We start from the raw sequence: 18,086 nt of genomic DNA on the forward strand, positions 1-18,086 counted from the left end.
ATGTGTGATCTAGTTGAGATTCCTGCAATGCAGGGGGCTGGACTAGATGGCCCTTGGGGTCATTTCCAATTCTACAATTCTATGATTCTGTGAATGTTACCCTAAGTTTTCTTAGACTTCTTACACCGTAACTACACATGTTGCAAGGAGAAAAACTACAACAGCCTAATCCTATACTGCTGTGTTACATGGGGCTTGCAAATAGGATAGCAGCAAATGCTATGGACCAACAAGGAGGTTTTCAAAAATAAGTCAATATAAGTAAATTGTAGTCAGGACATCTCCTGGAACATCTGTTGTCCTGTGCTTTGTTTTTGCTGCAATAATATCAAACCTTTCCTGCAATAATATCCGATCTTTATGATTTTATCCAACCACGCTATTTTGCCAAGTTGATGTCTATGGTACAGAGGAAGAACAAAAATACCAAATTCTTCCAAGCTATTTAGGGAACAGTTTTCACTGATGTCTATTATCAAGTGCTGTAAAACAAGGGGCCCTGAGCCAAACTTAAAAAGAATATATATGTTGCATGTCCTCAAACTCTATTACATTATATCCCACAAAGAGCCACAAATGCTTTTGTTAGCCACAATATTGTAGATGCTGCACTGTACAAGACTGGATGCATACAACACCCTTCTAACGCTGAATAATGTTTGCTACGGTGCACTGCAAAGCCTCAAAAGGGAAGCTGTCACAGAACGTGTGGCATGTTTCCAAGCCTTGGTTTCATTTCATTCATCATTTAATTTCCTCTGTCACATAAACAGTATTTGCCAGTTCCCCACAGCTTCAGTTTCTACAGAAGCCATTTCTCTAAAGATGAATTTGAAAAAGAAACTGCAGTTCTGACAGTGTATTGCAATGTTCACGTGGTTTTCATGCCATTGTTTAAACCAGGGAGCCCTGGAAGCTGAAATTTCATGAGGAGAACAAGGGATACCCAAGGAAAGAATTAGATGTTACTTCAGCTGTACAGGCTCCCCTGCCTATGTCTGCTGCGGTGAAGTGAATCTGGAGGGCACCTGCAAGGGAGAATTGGCTGGTGTGGAAAGGAATCATCTGCTCTTATTGTCCCCCTGCCGTGTTTCCTAAACCAGAGCCTATTTCAAGTCCCAGGCTGCAGTAAAAATACAGGTCAAAATTTATAGGGAAGACATTTGCAGGGAAGGTATGATGAAGTGGCTCAACATTGCCTTCCTGCCCATTCTCTGCACAAGAATGCCCTCACAATGGCACTAGGAAGCTAGAACCTCCTGACATAACAGTAGTAGACTCTTTGTAGTGTGGTTATCATAAGCAGCACAAGGTGTCCTGCCACTCCTGGAAAAGAGCAGAGACTTGGCTCTGGAATAAAGTCAACTCCACATTCCTACCTGCCTCACCCAAAATTGTACTGCTACTGCTCACTGGTTCAGTAGATTGGACACAAAACCATTCCAGGCTTGAGATATGCACTTGTAGTGTGCAGCCAAACTTTGCTACTGCTTACTTTAGATTTCATTTCTGGCACACTTACTAAAAATGTTGGCCTCCACCGATCTAGAAGTGAGTCTGTGTAATGCAGCTAGTATTTGCATTTTGGTCTGTACAGTAGTATGGATCTTTATTAGTATTAAGTTCAGGGGGCTATTTTTTTCCTGTTTTGGGCATACTGCGGCTTTGTTTGTTTCATGATGTTGCAACCATAAAAAGTAGGAATTATATAAAAAGGGTAGTGACATCTCTGCTACCTAGTGCAGTACACATACTGATGTTCATGTGTGCTTTGGCTCTTTTGTAAGCTAGTTTTGTGTATAGAACCCTTTTTCCCTATCCACAAAAATGTATTTTTTCACAGAAAAAAACAGTGTCTTTGAACAGGACAAATGTCGGATTCTCATCCTCACCTTTGGAAGAGTACAATATTCTAAACAAAACAAAAAAAGCAACTCCTTATACCCTGCATATGAATTCATTGGCTTCAAAGGTGCAAAAGATTACTTCCTGTGATATTTGATGAAACATTTTAATTTTGAATTTTTGAACTAGCCACCCTTGTTTCCAGATACTTCACTGCCTCTAGTCTAGCCCTTATCACCTGATCCAGCTAGCCATGTGGCACCTTAGATCACTGAAAGCCCTCAGGTGATACACCTGTCAACTCTTTTATTTTACCACTAACGACAGCAAATAGCTATTCAAATAAATTAGAGTTAAAGTATGGCAGTCTCATAGGATTCATCTGACACCGCCACAATACACTGGTAGAACCTTTCTCATAGCGGAATGCATAAAGCAGTACACATAGCCAACATACATTCAAAACAGTCTGTCTGTTAACTGCGATAACTTATAAGAACTGGAAAAAACTTTAATTTCCAACACTAACATTCTCACACCTTGACAGACTTCACTTCCTGTTTCTGCATGTTTTTAACAACTGTTTCCCAGACTGAGAGGGGGAGCAAGAATCTTGTAGTATTGTGAACCTTTCATATTCCACCAGTGTTAGATACTGGGATAGAAAGCTAGGAGCCAAATGGCTCCTGGGACCTGGGTTGTAGGCACCAAAACAGAACGTCTAGTCACACCCCCCCCGGCAACACTTTTTATTTATTATTTTGATAAGCATAGATTTTGATAAGCAATTCATGTAAGTGACACATTGTTAATATTACATTTTTTAGCAGACATTGTTAATAAATGTTTAATTTGGTGTTGACAATAAAAAAATTGGTACCAATAAAAATATTGGTTTTCAAAACACTCTGCTGTTTATTGTTAAACTCCTTAACATATTGTCTATCCTTAACATATATGTTGAGGCTTCAAAGCACATACATTTCAGTAATCCTTGAGTGTCAGCCAGGCACAAAAAATGGCACCCAGTCTTTTTGAGGTGCTGACAAATGGAGAATCTTTAGGCACAAAATGCGCCTGGCGCCCAGCTAATTTCGAACCCTGCTCCACCCACACAATGCTCTGGAGGTTCTCCTGAAATTCCCCACCACCACCAAGCCACCTTTAGGGAGCATGGGGGAAGCGGAAGTGCTTGCAAAGTGCTTCCACTGACAGGGCTTGTAGTGAATCCAAAACTGTTGTATTCTCAGAAACAAGTTGCTGTAACTACCGTATTCTGTCTTTAAGTAGAAACCACTGCAGTTATGAATATAGAAGAAAAAGAAAGATGGACACAAACATATCCATTAAATTAGTGATGGAATCCTGGAAATCCTTTTAAAACTCTCCTAAAATATGAAAAAGTATCATCCACACTACAGCGAGTGTCACCACTGAAAAATCTCATCAAGGAGTCATTTCTAATCTGGTTGTTATCCCACAGCCAGCAGCTGTTCCACCTACATGTGTCTTTCACAGCCAGTTTGGAAACTTTGTAGGCCACTCTCAGAGTATAAGTGAGTGGCTTTAGCTGAGATTCCTGCATTGCAGGGGGTTGGACTAGATTACCCTTGGGTCCCTTCCAATTGTATGACTCTATGAAACCTGGTATATAAATACCTCAAAATACAATAATAAAATAAATTAATAGAAACCTGTTTTGTAGGCAGAAGAAGAAGAGTTTGGATTTGATATCCCACTTTATCACTACCCTAAGGAGTCTCAAAGCAGCTAACAATCTCCTTTCCCTTCCTCCCCCACAACAAACACTCTGTGAGGTGAGTGGGGCTGAGACACTTCAAAGAAGTGTGAGTAGCCCAAGGTCACCCAGCAGCTGCATGTGGAGGAGCGGAGACGCGAACCCGGTTCCCCAGATTACGAGACTACCGCTCTTAACCACTACACCACACTGGCTCTCATCTCAGGCAATCTACACTACACTGACTCTCTCTCAGGCAATCTTTATGGGTTTTTTTGCATATAATGTGCATACTAATGTATGCAGGTGCATGACTTCTGTGGTGAAAGAACAGTTGTGGTGTAATCCCCATGTGCACATGGAGTGAGACTAGTGAGAAGCCCTGCAGATCAGAATCAGAAAAAGTTGAAACTTATTTTACAGCACAATCTTGCACATGCACTCAGAAGTATGTCCCACTATGTTCATTTGAGGGTCACCACCAGTAAAGTGTGCTTAGGATTGCAGTCTCAGTTACTTAAAAGATTATCGGCATTTGCTTTTTTATTCAATTATAGTTGAGATCAACATTTTAAAACATTTTAACAGGAAGCTGCAACTTGGCAGCATTCACAAAAATCTTGACTAAGAGAGCTCAAGTGGAAAAGGGTCTAATTGTAAGTTTCTTCATCAAGCCAGTGATTGGAGTGGTATTCCCCCCCCCCCCCCTTTTAACAAACATGTTGCCCATTAGACCATTCATAGTTAGGAAATTCCTTGTGTGTTTTGTATTACATCCTCTTGCAATCCTGATTGGAGGCACGGAAGAAAAGCTTCCCTGAAGAGTTCCTCTTTTTCTAGGCTGAGCTACTGCCAACAGCTTTTAATAACAGAACAATAGTTTCAGAAGTATTCCTAAGGAAACACTTCATCTCAAATGTTTATGACCCAGGGTCAGACTTTTTAAAAAAATAAAAAATCAAGAATTAAATCAAAGTGCTTTCAACTTTTTTGTGCCAACTGTTCATATTGCAGACATGAGCACAGTTGACACCCGAGTTATAGAGCAAAACAACATGTAATGAGAAAACCCAATATGACTAGCTGGGAATATACTCTAGATTGGCATTAGAGCCGGGCAAATCATTGCATGGAACTACAAACTTCCTCTATAGTTCTATCTAATTTAGAATAGGTAAAGATAAAGGGACCCCTGACCATTAGGTCCAGTCGTGACCGACTCTGGGGTTGCTGTGCTCATCTCGCTTTATTGGCTGAGGGAGCCGGCGTACAGCTTCTGGGTCATGTGGCCAGCATGACTAAGCCGCTTCTGGCGAACGAGAGCAGCGCACGGAAACGCCGTTTACCTTCCTGACAGAGCGGTACCTATTTATCTACTTGCACTTTGACATGCTTTTGAACTGCTAGGTTGGCAGGATTTAGAATAGGATCAGATAAATAATGGAAGATATCACTGTCTACTTAAGTAGTCATCAATAAACTCTCAAAATGTTGCATTTAAAATCAACTATTTTGGAGCAGAATTTTCTATAACTTTTATGTCATTTTCAAAAGTATTGAGCTCAATTGTCTGGAATCCTCAAACACGTAAACGGGAAAAAAGATTAAGAAGTACGCATCCCCTTAAAATTATTGGAGTAGCCCAATACCGGATCATTTTATTCATAGTGGCAGTGCAGTGTGTGGTGTTTAACATGTTGAACTGGCACATGGGAGACACAGGTTCAAACCCCTAGTCACACATGAAGCACAGCTGGCCAGTCACCATTTCTCAGACCAACCTACCTGTCCAACCATAACAACATGGTTGTTATGAGGATGATATGGGGAGGGAGAAAAACTTATACCTCACTTTGATCTCCCTGCAGGGAAGGTGAGATATAAATTGCTATAATAAATAAAACAACAAATTGGACAGCTTTCAACAGCACAAGTGCCAATCATGACCTGACTTCCTTTTACTGTGCTTAAGACAATCTACAGCATCTAGTAAATTACCCAGCACAGAAATGAAAAATTAGTAATTTGTAGGGTCAAGGATCACTGCCAATAAAATCTTGCAGTATTTCTGTAAACCTTGAGGTCCCCCAAAGTACCGGTATGTTGATAATCTTAATCTTGTGCATGAGTGGCACCGGTTTGGGTATGCAAGCAACAGCACTTACACCTGGACTTTGAAAATAGAGGGAATTATATATTATATTATATTATATTATATTATATTATATTATATTATATTATATTATATTATATTATATTATATTATATTATGTAAACAGTAGGCCACTGAGGAGCTGCACCCCTTGCTCTCAGAAGGGAGAAACCAATCTGGCCCCATCCACTGGCCAGAAAAAGAGCACCTGCTTGCTTTCCTCTTCTATTGTGCCTATTCAATAGTGAGCTTGCAGTAGATACTATATAGTCTTTTAATATTTGCATGGTGCTTAGAATATTGTTAGTACTTTATAAATGTAAACATAATCACCTCTCTAAAGCTTGCTCACATCAGCTTCATGTCTCACATGCACTCCTTCCCTTGCACAGCTTGAAATCCTCATGAAGTACTCATGGGCATGGAAACACTAGTCAGGATTTCATTAACTATTAACCATATAATCCAAAACTAAAACCTTTCACATTCTATCAAAGAACCTTCCCTTTAAGAGCATTTCCCCAGAAGATTAGACAAAATTAACAGACAGTCCGGTTTAGGGAAGCGTAACAACCCAAATCCTTTATGCACTTTAACGGAACATACATTTTAGTTTTGCTGGTCCATATTTGCCAGATGGGAGACCTTCTGGGAACAATGTGTGTGTCACCTTGGGTTTCATGATGGAAAGAATACCATATAAATGTAAACAACCAAGTAACTAAATAAATTTAAATTTTAAAATGCATTATGTGGCATCAAAGCACAGTATCTTCTATTCCAATTGCCATAATCCGGATCCTTCCTTATTCTGGACATTTCTCAAACTGTTTTCACGCGTACTGTGCAAGATAACCCTACTATAGTTGGGTAGAAAACCCAGTTACTCAAAATAGTATACAACTAGTGGGCAACACAGGTGGAAGTAGGGGCAAGGTTTGAGGGTTTTTTACACTAACCAATATTATAGGAGTTGCACATCTGTGAAAGAAATAGCCTCCACAGAACAGGTCTTCACAATAGGTTTGCATGTTTTCAGTCATCACTCACTGAGCTTCTTATTCAAAACAAAAAAAAAAATCCTTCCAGTAGCACCTTAAAGACCAACTAAGTTAGTTCTTGGTATGAGCTTTCGTGTGCATGCACACTTCTTCAGATACCTTATTGTCTTAGATAACAACAGGATATGACCAGCACAGATAGGGGTGCTAGGGTTTTTTTTAAGGAAGCATATATATATATTTAAGGAAATATATATATATATTTTTAACAGTACCAGAATACACCAGATAGAAAACCTTGGGAAAATTAACTAACATGAGTGCAAAGGGCTGAAGGAACATTGTGATGGCTGAAAAGAAGAACTTTGTCCAGAAATGTGACACAATTAGTAGCAAGAAAATGGCATAATCTCTATTCCAAGATGTTCTCCAGCTGGTACATCCCAGGCTTGGCCAACTCCAGCAGATGGTTACCAATAATTTACAATTACTTTATGGACCCATAGCATGAAAAGCAACATAAAAATGAAGCGCAAATTTTGTAGTGCACAGTGGTACCTCGGGTTACAGACGCTTCAGGTTACAGACTCCACTAACCTAGGAATAGTACCTCAGATTAAGAACTTTGCTTCAGGATGAGAACAGAAATCACGCAGCAGTGGCGCAGCAGGGGCGGGAGGCCCGATTAGCTAAAGTGGTGCTTCAGGTTAAGAACAGTTTTAGGTTAAGAACGGACCTCCAGAACAAATTAAGTTCTTAACCCGAGGTACCACTGTATTCTGAAGGAGGCAGAAACTCAAAAGCTTCAAAACCTAAAGGAAATCAGCTGATACAAAAGCATGTATGCATCCGGAAACACAATCATACCTGCAACAGATGCTTATCCATGCACCAGTGAACTGCCAAAATCAATCTTTTGACACAGATACATATGTGAATTTTCTCATCCAGGGCCACTAGCTGTTTCATGTGACTGGTTAGTGGTGACTGGAGTGACACCATAGCCAAAGTTTGCAAACTACTTGCAGCGCACTCATGTAGAGGTTTACTTGGAAGCAGGATACAACCCCATGCACACTCACCTAGAAGCCCCACTGGATGCGAGATTTACATCCAAAAAATAGGATAGCATTGTTAAATTTGCACTCTCCATTTGTAGTTTCAAATCAGGGCTTCTTTAAGCTAGAAATTTAACTGGAATTCAAGGCAGTTTATTTCCAAGTAATTTTGCAAAGGGCTGCAGCCTTCATCTACAATTAAAATCAGAAGTTACTGCATGTCAGTCTAGAAATGTAGTTCGAAACTAGAGATATTAAGAGGAAGTAGGAGGAACACTGGGGTGTTTTATTAGTCTACGCAAGTCTGTAAATGGCTGTAAGATTCTAATACAGATAGGCCTTGTGGAAAGTATATTTACTTTGCTAACTGAAGAAATCGAAAATGACTTCAAACACACATTTCTATTTTCAAATCCTTCTGTGGCCTATAGAAATCACCTGATTTCCAGCCTAACTCCCACAGAGTAAAAGCATGCGTAGTGCCAGAAGATACAATAACTCACAGTTAACAAAATGAAACTTTAACAAGAGATCCTGCTGTTTGTAACTCAGCAGGGCATACTGTCCCCATTAAAAAAAAAAACCTACCAAGTTTGTCAGCATTCTAATCCTGGAAGTACTATATAAAGATCAAGCCTCCCAACTATCTAAACACCCACTGGATAATGTTTTTAAAGCAATGCTTTTGTTTTAACTCTTACTGAATAAAATGATTTTTTAAAAGAGTACTATTTTGTATTTCCACCAGACTGTTCCACCGATAACACAGCAACCTTGACTGAACACCTTAAACACCGGGGGGGGGGGGGCTCTCTTACCTGCCACCGTCCATAGCTGAACAACAGTAATGTCACTGGGATGGCAGTGCCCGACATGGCATGCGTAGAGGGCATGCTGTACTCGGAGTTGTAGAAAACCTCCAGCTTGACCACGGGTGGGGATGCAGGTCTAGGCCAACGGATAAGGTCCTTGGTACACTGGCCCAGGTACATGACCCAGACCCAAACAATGATGAGCCTCCTGCCCAGCCAAGCATCCAGGTTCCAGATGCAGAAGGGGAAAAAGAGGATGTAGAAGAGCTCGTTGCCCAGCTCCGTGCCCAGGCTGAACAGGTAATAGAGGAAGGGGCTGCGGATGGTGAAATCCTGGCAAATCATTTCCCCAGTCAGAGAGTTGCGCCGAGGCTGCTTTTTGGGAACCCCGAGCCCAGGCTTCTCCTCTTTCTTCGGGGGCTTGATCTGGGCTTCCACCCCACCGCAGGCTCCCCCGGAGAGCACCCCGTTTGAGTGCCACACATCACCCTTCTCGCCCGCACTGCAGGGGCCTTGGAAGCGGCACCTCCCGTCGCTCGCGCCATCCGGCTGAGTGGTCGGGCAGTTGCCGTTGGCCACCGGGGCCCCGGGCTCCAGGGGCCGGGGGGGAGAAAGGGCAGCCCCCCACTCTGAGGGTGCTTGCACGCCGCACAGCCTCTGGAAAGCGGCGACCTTCTCCGAATCCTGCAGGCAGTCGGCCAGGCGGCGCAAGGAGGACATCCTGAAGGGCTCCGGCTGTCGGCTTAGGAAGGCGAGTCCAAAATCAGGGGTGCTGCACTGTGGGGAGAGAGATTCGGAAGAGCGTCAAGAGCGGTTTCATACATACACCATGCATATATACAAGCACCTATTTAAAAACCTTTTTAAAAAAGGTTTGGGGGGGGGTCAAGGGAAGACGTCGGCAGCCCATCCCCTGGGCGTGGAGGAGAGGAGGAAATGGGGGGGGGTTTGGGCTTGTGGGGAGCTCCTGCTCCAAAGGACTTTGGCTGCCCCCTCCCCCTCCCAAAGCCATAGAAACTGGGGGGGGGGGGCGATAAAGAGGGAGATTAGTAGGGTTTTGGCTGCACGAGGAAAGTGGGGTTGGGGAGGGCAGGGCAGGCGGTGGGGCTGAGGATGTGGGGTGGGGGGAGGCCCTGACTTTGGGGTCGGGGGTTACCTCAGGCGCTGGGGAAACGCCTCAGTGGGGGGTGGGGGTAGGGGGGGAGAAGAAATGTGGGGTGGGGGCGCGGTCCTGACGGGGAGGGCGTCGAGGGGAGGGGGCGCTCGGCCAGGGCTGCTCTACCCGTCATGCCGTCCCGGCGTCGCGTCAGTCCGTTGCTCCGTCCGCCGGTCCTCTCCGCTCTCCCTCCCTCGGCTCCAGCGCCCAAGTCCCGCCTGCCGCCCGAGGAGGCGCCGCCACTCAGACGGAGCGCGCACGCGCAGTGGCCTCGTTCCCCTCCCACCCCTCCCGCCGGAGAGGCGGTTGGAGCCGCTGGAACGTGGGCGCGAGGGAGGAGAGAGAAGGAGAAAGGAGCCGCCAAGGATGGGAGGGAGGGAAGAGATCGGGAGCGGGCGGCGGCGCGCTTGCCACGCATGCGCAGAAGGAGAGAAGCTCTTCGCTAGCCCCTTACCCTTCCCCCCCCCACAGCTGGAAACTGCCCCCTCCCACCACATTGATTGATTGATTGATTGATTGATTAAAATAAATAAATCAAATAGAATTGAAAGTGATTTTAATTATTTTTTGGGGTGCGGGAGTGGGTAATACTGTAAGCTGCAGTTAGAACTGGATATGGAACAACTGATTGGCTCAAAATTGGGAAAGGAGTACGACAAGGCTGTATATTGTCTCCCTGCTTATTTAACTTATATGCAGAATTCATCATGCGAAAGGCTGGGCTGGATGAATCCCAAGCCGGAATTAAGATTGCCAGAAGAAATATCAACAATCTCAGATATGCAGATGACGCAACCTTGATGGCAGAAAGTGAGGAGGAATTAAAGAACCTTTTAATGGGGGTGAAAGAGGAGATTGCAAAATATGGTCTGAAGCTCAACATCTTGAGAGTCCCATGGACTGCAAAAAGATCAAACCGATCTTAAGGAAATCAGCCCTGAGTGCTCACTGGAAGGACGGATCCTGAAGCTGAGGCTCCAAGACTTTGGCCACCTCATGAGAAGAGAAGACTCCTGGAAAAGACCCTGATGTTGGGAAAGATGGAGGGCACAAGGAGAAGGGGACGACAGAGGACAAGATAGTTGGACAGTGTTCTCGAAGCTACCAGCATGAGTTTGACCAAACAGCGGGAGGCAGTGGAAGACAGGAGTGCTTGGCGTGCTCTGGTCCATGGGGTCACGAAGAGTCGGACAACAACAACAATACTGTAATTATGGAATTGTCTCCCAGGTCCTAGAATGCATCATGGAATCTTAGAGTTGGAAGATTCCCCCACGGGTCATCTAGTCCAACCCCCTGCCATGCAGGGAACTCAGCTAACACATGCATGACAGATGGTTATCCAACCTCTGCTTGAAAGCCTCCAAGGAAGGAGAGTCCACCACCTCTCATGGGAGTCTGTTCCATAACAGCTCTTACTGTCATAAAGTTCTTCCTGATCCTTAGTCAGAATCTCCTTGTAAGAAAGGAGATTGGGAAGCCATTGGTTTGAATCCTATCCTCCAGAGCAAGAAAAACTAGGCTTGTTCCCTCCTCCATGTGACAGCCCTTAAGATATTTGAAGACAGCTATCATATTCTCTTCTCAGTCTCCTCTTTTCCAGGCAAAACATATCCAGCTCCTTCAACTGTTCCTCATAAAGCTTGGTTTCCAGACCCTTCTTCATCTTGCTCACCTTCCTCTGCACACGTTCCAACTTGTGACGCCCAGAATTGGACACAGTATTACAAGTGTGGTCTAATTACGGCAAAATAGAGAGCTAATTACGGCAAAACAGGAATGTGGGTGGCGCTGTGGTCTAAACCACAGAGCCTCTTGGGCTTGCCAATCAGAAGGTCGGCGGTTCGAATCCCTGCGACAGGGTGAGCTCCCGTTGCTCTGTCCCAACTCCTGCCAACCTAGTAGTTCGAAAGCACATCCAAGTGCGGACAAACACCAGTACCTTTACCTTTACCTTTTCCTAGAGAACTACTATTACTTCCCTTGATCTGAACACTATACAGTAGTACCTCGGGTTAAGTACTTAATTCGTTCCGGAGGTCCGTTCTTAACCTGAAACTGTTCTTAACCTGAAGCACCACTTTAGCCAATGGGGCCTCCTGCTGCCATCGCCGGAGCACGATTTCTGCTCTCATCCTGAAGCAAAGTTCTTAACCCGAGGTAATATTTCTGGGTTAGCAGAGTCTGTAACCTGAAGCGTATGTAACCCGAGGTACCACTGCACTTCTGTTGATGCAGCCTAGAATAGCATTAGCTCTTTTTTTGCTGCTGCATCACACTGTGGACTCATGTTAAGCTTGTGGTCCACCAAGACTTCTAGATCCTTTTTTTACATGTACTGCTAGTGAGCCAGGTGTCCCCCATCCTATATTTGTGCATCTGGTTCTTCCTGCCTAAGTGCAGAACCTGGTATTTGTCCCTATTGAAATTCGTTTTGTTAGGTTGCGCCTAGTTCTCCAATCTGCTAAGGTCCTCTTCAATCCTGTTTCTGCCTTCCACAAGTCAGGGACAGCAAAGAGCGTGGCCCACAAGACCAGGAGAACAATAAAATAATTAAAAATAACTGCTCCAGAGAAGTGGACACGGAGCAATGGTTCCAAACTACAAGAAAGAAGATTCCACCTAAACATTAGGAAGAACTTCCTGAGAGTAAGAGCTGTTCGACAGTGGAATTTGCTGCCAAGGAGTGTGGTGGAGTCTCCTTCTTTGGAGGTCTTTAAGCAGAGGCTTGACAACCATATGTCAGGAGTGCTCTGATGGTGTTTCCTGCTTGGCAGGGGGTTGGACTCGATGGCCCTTGTGGTCTCTTCCAACTCTAGGATTCTATGTAAGATTATAAAATCATGAAATGCCAGACAAATGATGAACACAGAGTGAAATGAATTCTGTAAAAATGCTTGGCAGAACAAAGATGTTTCTGACATTATTAACTATGATAATAATGCTAGTGTAATTATAAATTACCTCTGTGTGGCTTTTAATTATAAGCTGTTTTGAAGACCAGTGTGTGTGTGTGTGTATTTAATGCACAAATAGTGTATATGAAAGGTTTTGAACACGGCGTAAGCTTTCTCTGCCTCTGTGTAAAAGGTGAACCATCTCCATTTCCTGAGACTGCCTGAGGACTTTGCCCAGCTGTTGTAAGACTATGACTAGGATATAGTGTCTGCCTCCCTCCCAGCAGCCCGGCCTAGTTGTGGCTGAGGGCAAGGTACAGAAAATGTTAGCATCTCGGCATCTGTTGACACTCCAGAGTGGCTGGGAAAACCCAGTCAGGTGGGCAGGGTGCAAATAAAAAAATTATTATTCTTTCTATTACTAGTATTACTCAGTCTTGCATATTCGGTTTCTGCGTATGGAAGAGACAAACTTTTGGCATTGCTTCTTACCTAGGGACTTTCCCCCCCCCCCCGCCCCCATTTTTCTTTTTTGCAAATCCACAAATCATATACAGTGGTACCTCAGGTTAAGTACTTAATTAGTTCCGGAGGTCTGTTCTTAATCTGAAACTGTTCTTAACCTGAAGCACCACTTTAGCTAATGGGGCCTTCCGCTGCCGCCACACTGCCGGAGCACGATTTCTGTTCTCATCCTGAAGCAAAGTTCTTAACCTGGAACACTATTTCTGGGTTAGCAGAGTGTGTAACCTGAAGCATATGTAACCTGAGGTACCACTGTATCAGACAGCCTACAATTCAGTCACTTGGCATTTCTTTTCCGCTTTAAAAGTCAACAAATGCCCACCCGATCCCTTTTCTTTGCTTGGCTTGTGCACACACATCAGTGTTCACTCCAGCTTCATTCCGCTCCCACAGCTGGCAGTTGAAGCCAAAGTACGTATGACGTGAGCCATGATCCATCTGGATCCTGCCTCTCTTGTCTGATGCCTTTTCCCTCAAATCAGCTTCCGCCCTCGGAAGCAGAGGTCAGTCTGTGCTGCCTGCATTTCAGGCAGCCGGCGACTTACCCCGATGACAGCTTCAGTGAATTGGAGGGAAACAAATCAGTTAATGGGCAACTGGCAAAGTTATCTCTGCCCCTTCCCTGGCATGTACAGAACTTTGAGAAACTGGAAGATCACCTTGCTGTCTTTCAAGCCACTAATATGTACGGTACATAGCCTTAGTTCCCTGCCTTTCGTGGCTCACTTTAGTTAAAAGTTACTTTGCTGGTTTGTTTGTTCAACATATTTCTATAACACCCTTCACCAAAAAAAAAAAAATGTTCAGCTTACAGCTTCGATCTGTGGAACTAATACAGTACCACCTAATTCACGGCTGTGAAAACAATCTTTTAGGACAGTGGAACTCCCTGCCTATTGACATTAAGCAGGTGCCCTTGTTGTGCTCTTTTCAGCACCTGCTTAAAACATTTCTGTTTGGGCAAGAGATAGCAATGTGTTTCATTACTACCTCATATTGTTAATTATTTTGAAATGCTGTTTTACTATTTTTATTTATAATTTTAATATCAATTGTAAACCACTTAGAGGTTTTACAACAATCAAGCAGTACATACATTGTGTTAAATAAAAGCAATGACAAAAAAAATGCATATCGAAAAGGTGCTGCCTTTGTTGTCTATTTGAAGTCCAGTGAAGATCTTCCTTTTTCAAGAAGACTTTGAAGTGGAGATATTTATTCTAGCCTGTCAGAGCCACCCGAGGTCCCAGCTCACAAGAGACCAGAGTCCAGTCCAAGTTATATACAAAAGGTTTTATTGAAGAACATTGTTGTCGTTACATCCAAGCTCCGTGGCTCCGCATCTGTTACCCTTAGATGTTAGAAGTCCCCTCTGAGTCAGTCCCGCCCCTGCACCAGCTTAAGAGGCTTGTACTGCTCCACCTTTTCCTCTCCTTCCTTTTCCGCAGGGTCTTCCTGCCCCCCTGTGCTCCCTCCCTCCGGGACTCCCCCGAGGCTGAGTCTTCTGACGCCTGCTCCCCCCTCCTTCGTGCTTTGGGACCAGGCTCCTCCTCAGGGCTCTCCTCATTTCCGCGCGCCTCCACATTTGAACTTGGCGCGCGTACGTTGCCTCTGACCTTCCTTTCGACCGTTACGCTACTCTCGGTACTACACTCCTCCCCTTCCGGCAGGACGTTCTGCTCCGAACTCCTTCCCCTCTCTGCTCCCTGTTCTGCTCTTTCTGACACACTGGCAACTCCACCCCCTTCACTCCGTTCCGACGGAGAGGCCGGTCCCGATCTCCAACCCCCACTGGGGATTCCCTCTTCGTTCCCCTGCTTCTGACTGCTTCCCTCTCTACTGCCCCTTGGCCTGACCAGGGGGGCTCCCTTTTGGGAATCCTCGGATTCACTTGACGGACTCACTGACAACCTCGGGTCGTCGTCGTCCTCTTCCTCGTCGCCCTGGGACCCCTCCCCCTCGCTCTCTGTCCCTGAAACCCTGACATCCATCCCCCCCTCGAAGCCCCCCCTTCCCCCCTCCCGCCCATCGGGTGCAGGTTGTAGGAGCTGCAGCTCTTCGGAGATGGATGCAGGATACAGGTTGTGTACCTCCATTTCCTCTGCTTGCAGTTCGGTGTATGAGTGTTCGAATTCGGGTTCTTGACCCAAAGTGTTCTCTTCTCCCTCTTCCATTGGTACCTCGTCTGGTGCTGCCGGCCAAGGTCCCGTCAGCCATTTCCTGCGCCAGTCCTCCTCTGGTTGCTCGTCCCACCAATAAGAGGGTTCTGTGTCCACCCCTGAGCACGATCCCCTGGGCGGGCTAGATTCTGGCGTTCTCTCCTCGGCTGAAGAAAAACCCCGGAAAGTACTGTCTGAGAGTGTGGGCGTAAAGAGCCAGTCATCAAAGTACTCGGCTGGCATGGGTCTATGCGGGAAAAGGGCATGGAACTCGTCTTTTAGAAGAGGTTCGTCTAAAGCGTAGCCCGGCACCCAACCGTTGGCACTGGCTGGAGTGCCCTCTGTGGCTAGAAAGTATTCTACCCCCTCTTTCCCCCATCTCGAGTCCAGGATTTCTGTGACCTCGTTGAGTGGTTCGGCCCTAGGCGCCCTCTCCCTCTCCTGTGACTTAGTGTGTAGTTGCGGGACTGTTTCAGACTCCTGAAACCTGTGCGGTGCCTTGTAGGGGGTGAGCACCGACCTGTGAAATACCGGATGCACTCTGGAACCTTCGGGGAGGGCTAGTCGAAAGGCTACAGGGTTGATCTTAGCCTCCACCTGGTACGGCCCTAACTGCCTGTGCCCTAGCTTCTTCTTGGCCAACGACTTGGCTGGCATCGCTTGGGCCGCTAACCACACCCAGTCCCCCACCTGGATCTCCTCCCCCGCTCTCCTGTTTTTGTCTGCCTGCACCTTATATGCTTGCTTGGCCAGCTCCAAATGTCTCCGCAACTCTTCGTGCACCTCCTGCAGCTCCGCTGCAAACTGGTCGGCTTCTTGCGGCACCCCCTCTCTCGGTGCCCCGAACCCCGGGAAGGTTCTGGGATGACGACCGTTGTTCGCGAAGAACGGCGTCACCCCCGTGGACGCGTGCTTCGTGTTGTTATAGGCAAACTCTGCCATCGGCAGGTAGTCCACCCAAGCTGCGGGTCGCTGATTGGCGTAACATCTCAGGTACTGCTGCATGATCGCGTTGACCCTCTCAGCTTGGCCGTTGGTCTGTGGGTGTCTCGCCGACGTAAGGTTGATCTTGACGTTCAGGATACCTAAAAGCTTCTGCCAAAAATTGGAAACAAACTGGCGCCCCCTGTCGGACAGGATGGACTGCGGCAGCCCATGCACCTTGAACACGTGATCAATGAAGAGTTTGGCAGTCTGTTCCGCCGTCGCCACCTTTGCGCACGGAATGAAGTGCGCCATCTTGGTGAACAGGTCCACAACCACCAGTACCGCCGTCTTCCCTCTGGAGCTGGGCAGGTCAGTAACGAAGTCCAGGGCTACCCTCTCCCACGGTTGCTGTGGCGTTTCCAGCGGTTCCAACAGCCCCGCTGGCTTCTGGTGTACTGGCTTGAACCTCTGACAAGTGTCACACCTGGCGACGTAATCCGCTACCTCTCCGCGCATCCGGGGCCACCAAAAGTCCCTTGCCACCAGTTCTATTGTCTTCTCCTTACCGAAGTGGCCAGCACTGGGGGCGTCGTGCAACTGCTGCAGAACCTTTGCGCGAAGCTCGTCGCTTGGCACGTAGAGGGCACCTTTGCGAGTTAGCAGTCCGTCGCGCAGTTGGAACTCTTCGCCACTCTGCACACCTCTGCGCAACTCCTCCATTTTGGACTGTGCGAACTGATCCACTTGCAACGCGCGTCGCACCGCGTCCAGATCTACTGTGATGGCAGCGCACGACCACGCCTGCGGTGCGAAAATGTGCTTGGCTGCTACTGGCGCCGCTTCATCGAGATATTGCGGTTTCCTGGATAGCGCATCGGCTATAACGTTGGAATCTCCTGGGATGTACTCTATCCGAAAGTCGAAATCCGCGAAGAATTCCGCCCAGCGCATGTGTCTCTGGCTTTGGAGCTTCGCCGTGCGCCAATACTCTAGGTTCTTGTGATCCGTGCGGACCTGTACTGTGTGCTTGGCTCCTATGAGGAAGTGTCGCCACGCTTTGAAAGCTGCGTGAATGGCTAACAGCTCCCTGTCCCATATGGTGTAGTTTTGCTCTGCCTTGCTGAGCTTTCGGGAGTAAAAGGCACCGGGTCTCCAGTTTCCATGTGGATCTTCTTGCAGGAATACGGCTCCAACCGCTCTGTCTGACGCGTCGGTCTCCACTCGCATGGGCCTGCCTGGATTCACGTGCAGCAGCTGCTCCTCGGAGGCGAAAAGGCTTTTAAGCTTCCGAAAAGAGCGCTCCGCCTGTTCCGTCCACACGAACCTCTTCTTCTTGGAACTCAGAGTGTCCGTGATCGCTGCCGTCTCCTTTGCAAAACCTCTGATGAATTTGCGGTAGAAGTTGGCGAAGCCGATGAATCTCTGGACTTCCTTCCGATTGCGTGGGCTCTTCCAGTCCAACACCGCGCGGACCTTGACGCTGTCCATGGCGAGCCCCTTGTCGGACAGCTTGTAGCCTAGGAAATCCACCACCGTCACATCAAACTGGCACTTCTCTAACTTGGCGTAGAGCCTGTTCTCCCGTAGTCTCTGCAGGACCTCCTTTACGTCCTTCTCATGGGCCTCTTCCGTTTCCGAAAAGATCAGGATGTCGTCGAGGAAACACACACATTTCTTGTAGAGAAGTCCCGCTAGCACGTGATGCATAAAGGCTTGGAAGACGTGAGATCCATTTTGGAGACCAAACGGCATAACTCTGTATTCATACGTGCCCAGAGGCGTGAACATGGCCGTCTTCCACTCATCGCCCTCCCGG

General features: G+C 46.5%; 1 protein-coding gene and 1 long non-coding RNA gene across 5 annotated transcripts in view; both read right to left on the bottom strand.

Annotated features, from left to right (window-relative positions):
- SGPP1 (sphingosine-1-phosphate phosphatase 1) overlaps positions 1-18,086 on the bottom strand; it is a 38,993-nt gene that overhangs the window by 10,142 nt on the left and 10,765 nt on the right. The window contains exons 1-2 of one of the 4 annotated variants that reach the window (XM_083736353.1): positions 9,889-10,169; positions 8,613-9,383 (exon numbers count right to left, since the gene is read on the bottom strand). In XM_083736353.1, the coding sequence (XP_083592479.1) occupies positions 8,613-9,326 (714 nt within the window). In that variant the 5' untranslated portion in view covers positions 9,327-9,383; positions 9,889-10,169. Of the gene's footprint in view, positions 1-8,612; positions 9,384-9,888; positions 10,170-18,086 lie in introns of those variants that run through there. The other 3 variants (XM_083736355.1, XM_083736356.1, XM_083736354.1) reach the window with 3 other exon arrangements.
- On the bottom strand, positions 2,016-5,667 carry LOC310845260. The gene is made up of 2 exons (XR_014564603.1): positions 5,065-5,667; positions 2,016-4,662 (listed from the first exon to the last, which is right to left on the bottom strand). It is a non-coding gene; the product is annotated as an uncharacterized lncRNA (long non-coding RNA).

Source organism: Podarcis gaigeae (assembly GCF_964106915.1).
Source record: "Podarcis gaigeae genome assembly, chromosome: 1".
In the NCBI taxonomy this organism is placed as follows: Eukaryota; Metazoa; Chordata; class Lepidosauria; order Squamata; family Lacertidae; genus Podarcis; species Podarcis gaigeae.